Consider the following 6,000-nt stretch of genomic DNA (forward strand, 5'->3'; position numbering starts at 1 on the left):
ATTTCTTTAAAAAAAATAAAATAAAATATGGTCATATTGGGTGTTTCATGTATGGCAGACTCTATTATAAAGATTTTATCTTAATCATCACAAAAAGGCCTACAAAATAGATACTGTTAAAATTTCATTTTGCCATTGAGAATGGAGGCACAGAAATGTTAATAAACTTCCTCTAGGTCACACATATAAAAAGTGGCAAAGCTAGGCTTTAAACTCAGGAAATCTGACTCCAGAGCTTTATGGAATTAATTGGCTCTTTAAAGAACCATGAGTTGGGCATATGTGGTCATGTTCACATCAGAGGAACCTCTGCTTTGCTATGTGTATATCTGTGTATATAACTGGGAGGAGGATTTGTTCTTTTTAAGCACATGGCCATATTCGCAATCCAAGGAGGGAATTTGAATCACCTAGGCACATTTTGTAAACTATTTCTGCCTGTCACCCCAGATCAATTGTGTCAAGGTCTATTGAGATGGCTTCCAGGAACATATACTGAAAGACCCCTCATGTGATTTTTATACCCTTTCATACTTAAGACTACCACATTTGGAAGGTAGATTGACCTTTGAGTATTACATAGCAATTTTTAGAACATCTTTACCCATCATTGCTGAGTGTGCATTTAGGGAATGTTATGCTAGATGAACTGAATACGTTTTGGAAATGAATTTGCTCAAATACCTCAATGCAATGAGGAGATTACTTCCAGACCTAGTGAAAAGGAACCTAGAGTACATGGCTTTTCTCCCTTAACCCAAGTCCTTTCTGCCATTTAACTAAATCTCCTACTTCTCTACAACCTATTCTCTTCTCCTGGACTCGCTTTCTTCCTGCCAAATTTGATTTCCACCGAAATCTCCCTAAGGATGTGTTTCTTCCCTGAGAGCATGGAAAAATATGGATTCCTATCTGAAAAAACATTCCCCCAATGTAAGTTCTTTCCTCTCTCTTAAGTCTTGTCCCACTTCTAACTCACTGAAGAATCACACGAATCTGACATTTTCAAAATCTCTTATGTTTCAATTTCTTTCAGTTTCCAATACCTCTATCCTTGTTCAGGTCTTTTTGCCTTTCTTTAAATGATGGCAATGGATTTCTTACTGATCTTCTTGCCTCTGTTTTCTGCTTGGTGAGATTTATCATCCTCTCTGCTTCTGGATTAATCTTCCTAAATCACTTCCCAGATTCAACTCCACTCTCTGCTCAAAGGTATACTGTGTCCTACCTTCCACTGCCAAAAGCATCAAGTCTGAAGCAAGGTATTCACAATGCTCTCCTCAAAGAAATCTTAACCCAAGTTAACTTCACCCATCATTTGTGAGATATTTTTGTCCCTCTGGACAACTCACCACACTCTGTAATAAGCCTACATTGTCTTGTCACTGAGACTGTAGTTATTCTGTTCCGTCTCCTTAGAATATATGTACTTTATTTCCACTTACTGCATTCAAAATTTACTCATTCTTTGGGAACAAATTCAAGTACTACCTTAGACATGAAATCTGCTCTGATCCTCCACCGAGAATAACCTCTCCCTAAACTAAAAGCCAGTATCACTTTGCTTAGCACATTATTAATAGTAGCAGCTGACATTTATTGGAAGATTATTATGATCCAGTTATTGCACTAAATTATTTACATGTATGACCCTGTTTAGTCAGCAACACAAAACTACAAAGCTACAACCATTTTACAGGTGAGGACTTTGAAGCTGAGAAGGATTAAATAACTTACCCAGGGTCACACTGTAAGTGGCAGAATCTGTATTCAAACTCCTTCCTGACAACTGTGTGAATTCATTCCACCTTTACTTATCCCTAGAAATGTCTGGTACCGTGCATGACATATTGTGAGTGGAAAGTAAAATAGGCAGGATAGAGAGTTCCACCATAGATTCTAAAGAGTAGTATCCATACTAGGGAGTGACCCAAGTGAGGAGGTCCTTACACCCAAGATTAGGAGGCCATTAGAGAGCAACAGCTATTATTGAGGAAAATAGGAAATAAATATATTTTCTGAAATAGAAGTTACCCAACTAGAAGAGCCAATTAAAAAGAAGAGGCCAAAGTAATAATGAGCCAGAGATAAAGAAGACAACTACATAAAAAGATTAAAGACACCTTTTGGGAGAGAAAAAATAATAATAACTGACCTCTTCATTTAGGAAAGCATTCAAACTGATTTGCCAACCTGATAGTCACTGAGTTTCAGATCTTGAAAGAACATTATTGGTCAGATAATCTAATTATGTAATGATTTTAGAAATCTCTACAGTATCCCTGGCAGGGCCCCAGCCAGCCCTGTTTTGAACTTGGGCACTTGAAACTCCCCTCATCTTGTTCAGCTCAGTTAGAAAATTCTTAATGAGCTGGGTTTCAGGAACTAAGCATGGTGTATGGGAGGCTGAAAGTGAAAATTCAGATTCTGAGATCAGTGTGAGTTAAGCACAGTAACAAGAGCAGGAAGCCCTGCATCTGCATTCCCCAGAAGCCCTGGGGGGGCATGCAAGAGACAGGATGGGGCTCTCTCGGGGAATTGGAGGTGGGGTAGCTTTGGCCTAAAGCCCTGAATATCTGGCCCATTGGCCTGGGTTTCTGGGGTATGTCCAGCCTACATAGAGGAGACTGTCCCATTAGGGTAGCCTTCATCCTTTACCCAGCAATCTCCCTCGGAAAGCATTTCTCAGGGTTGTCTGCACAGCCCGATTTCTTAGACTATTAACAGTGGGATTGAGGAGGGAAGTCACCACAGTATAGATGACAGCAATAAGCTGGTCCCGCTCAAGAGAGTAACTGGCTTTGGGTCTCAGGTACATGAAGGAGGCACAGCCATAGTGAACAATGACCACTGTGAGGTGTGAGGGGCAAGTAGAGAAGGCCTTCTTCCTCCCCTCATTGGAGGGGATCCTCAGGATTGCTGTCAGGATGCAGGTGTAGGAGATAGTGATGAAGGAGAAGGAGACCAGGATGACCAACAGGCTGAGGGTAAGGATCCCTAGCTCACTCAGGCCTGTATCTCTACAGGCCAGGCTCAGCACTGGCAGCGTGTCACAAAAAAAGTGCTGGATCTCATGGGAGATGCAAACGGAAGGTGGAAAATGACCAGTGTCATCCCCATCCCAAAGAGATACCCACTCAAGAAGGAGGTGCCAACCCGGCTGGCATAGTGTAGTGGGGCACAGATGGCTACATATCTGTCAAAGCCCATGACAGCCAGGAGGAAGCAGGTGGTACAGGCCCACGAAGCAGAGAAGAACATTTGGACAGCACAGCCCACATAGGATATGACCTGCCCGCCCCTGACCAGGCCGGAAAGCATCCTAGGGATAATGCCCAAGGTATAGCAGGTCTCAGAGAAAGGTAGGAAGGAAAGGAAGAGGTACATGGGGGTGTGCAGATGGCTGTTGAGCCTGATGACTATGATACTGAAGACATTGTTGGTCAGGGTGAAAAGATACAGGGAGACGAACAATGCGAAGAGCAGGAGTTGCAGTTTCCCAAAGATGGAGGAGCCAAGGAATACAAAGCCCCTGCAGAAGGTTGCATTGGTTTGCTCCATTCTGAGTGACATCCCTGATAGATTTGATTCTTTCCACCTTGCCAGAAGATGCCTTGTTTCTTTAGAAGGCAAGATGAGGTGGATTCTCATTTCTTTGTACCTGTTGTAACTCAAAAAGAAAGCTCTTTTTTAGACAGCAATAAACTTCAGAAATACACTTATTAGACACACGGAGGTATGGATCTATTCTCACATGTGTATATGTGCATACATGAATACAAATATACACAATATGCACATATGTGCACATACATACATGACTACACATATGCAGGCACATATATACATGCATACCCATGCAAAGCACTCACACATAATTATGCACATTTTACACATTCAAAACTCTGCACTGCACATTTACCATTAATATTACATTAATGGTAATATTACATTACCATTACAGTGCACATACATTGTAAATGCATATATATTCAGAGAGCACATACATATGTAGATATGTACAACACACATACATTCATACCAACCTCGTACATAACACTGCCACATAATACACATGTGGACACAGACATGTTGCCTGTTAGAACTTGAGGTTGGTGGATTGATGGATATTATTTTATAGACTAAGCAACAGAGCCAAGATGGTAAAGTGACTTTCTTGAAGTCATAGAAAGCCAAGACCAGAGAAAAAGTGCCTTGAGTCCTAATCTAACATTATTTCCCCCAAACAATGATGACTCTTCTCAGACACTGTAGGACAGTAACATGAATACAGAATAAGACACAGTTTGCTCAACAATAATCTCTTGTATCTATAACACCCGTTCCACAAGCCCTTTTTCATGTGAGTCTATGCAGAGCACTGAAGGAAAAGTCAGAGCTCAGGGCAAGTTGCATATCCCTTAGCCAAAGATCAGCTGTCAGGCTCCACTGTCCCTGACAGATTAGGCAAAAGAGGATTCTCCACTCACCTGAAGAGGCTCATAATGAGGGCTAGTCCTGCCTTTCAGCATCCATGTACTAGACTGACCCACTGCCTGTGGGAGAAGGGACCTGAGATCCAGCTCAGAAACTCCTATTCTGAACAAAGAGTGATGTTCCCAAATGATAACAGGGAATCTTCCAAACCCCTATGCCCATGTGGTGAGTCATATCTACTTCCATCAAAACAGCTTCTCTCTCTGAAGATTCTCCAGTCCCAGTGGGCCATGTTTCAGGAAGCAATCTATTTGTGCTTGTCATTGAATGGAAATATTCTTCTGGGAAAAGCAGAAAAGGAAATGTGAACAAAGGGATGCTAAGATTGTGATTCAAACAATAATTTATATATCTATTTTGCATCAAACATTGTATCATTTTCTTTTTTTTTTTCTGAAAGAGATTTTATTTAAAGAAAACAGAAACAAATTTATACACTTAACACATCAAACATTTTTTTCTCATTTTATTTTTTTATTTTAATTTTTTAATTAATATTTGTTGGAGTATAGTTTATTTACAATATTGTGTTAGTTTCTGCTGTACAGTAAAGTGAATCGGTTATATATATACATTTATCAACTCTTTTTTTAGCTTCTTTCCCCATAGAGGTCATTACAGAGTATTGAGTAGAGTTCCCTGTGCTACACAGTAGGTACTTACTAGTTATCTATTTCATACATAGTAGTGTGTATATGTCAATCCCGGTCTCCCAATTTATCCCTACACCCCTTACCCCCTGGTAACCATAGGTTTGTTTTCTACATCAGTAACTCTATTTCTATTTAGTGGACAAGTTCATTTGTACCCTTTTATTTTTTAGATTCCACATATGAGTGATATCATATATTTGTCTTTCCCTGTCTGACTTAGTTCACTCAATATGACAAACTCTAGGTTCACCCACGTTGCTGCAAATGACATTATTTTGTTATTTTCTTATGGCTGAGTAATATTCCATTGTGTATATGTACCACATCTTCTTTATCCATTCCTCTGTTGATGGACATTTAGGTTGCTTCCATATCCTGGCTATTGTAAATAGTGCCACAATGAACATTGGGGTGCATGTATCTTTTCGACTATGGTTTCCTTCAGATATATGCCCAGCACTGGGATTCCTGGATCATATGGTAGTTCAATTTTTAGTTTTGTAAGGACCCACCATACTTTTCTCCATAGTGGTTGTACCAATTTACTTTCCCACCAACAGTGTAGGAGGGTTCTGTTTTCTCCACACCCTCTCCAGCATTTACTGTCTGTAGATTTTTTTTTTAATTTATTATTTTTTTTAAATTTTGAATTTTATTTAATTTATTTTTTTACACAGCAGGTCCTTATTAGTCATCAATTTTATACACATCAGTGTATACATTAAACATGTCAATCCCAATCGCCCAATTCATCACACCACCACCACAAGCCCCCCCGCCGCTTTCCCTCCTTGGTGTCCATACGTTTGTTCTCGACATATGTGTCTCAATTTCTGCCCTGCAAACCAGT

At 40.0% G+C, this 6,000-nt stretch overlaps 1 protein-coding gene across 1 annotated transcript; it reads right to left on the reverse strand.

The window, feature by feature from the left end:
* Positions 1–115: 115 nt before the first annotated feature.
* Positions 116–5,765, reverse strand: OR10Z1 (olfactory receptor family 10 subfamily Z member 1). Its single transcript, XM_082406767.1, is given in 2 exon segments — positions 116–3,093; positions 3,096–5,765. Coding segments are annotated over 2 exon segments (1,002 nt in total). The 5' UTR covers positions 3,652–5,765; the 3' UTR covers positions 116–2,647.
* Positions 5,766–6,000: the final 235 nt, after the last annotated feature.

This window comes from Balaenoptera borealis, assembly GCF_965194805.1.
Source record: "Balaenoptera borealis genome assembly, chromosome: 1".
Taxonomy (NCBI): Eukaryota; Metazoa; Chordata; class Mammalia; order Artiodactyla; family Balaenopteridae; genus Balaenoptera; species Balaenoptera borealis.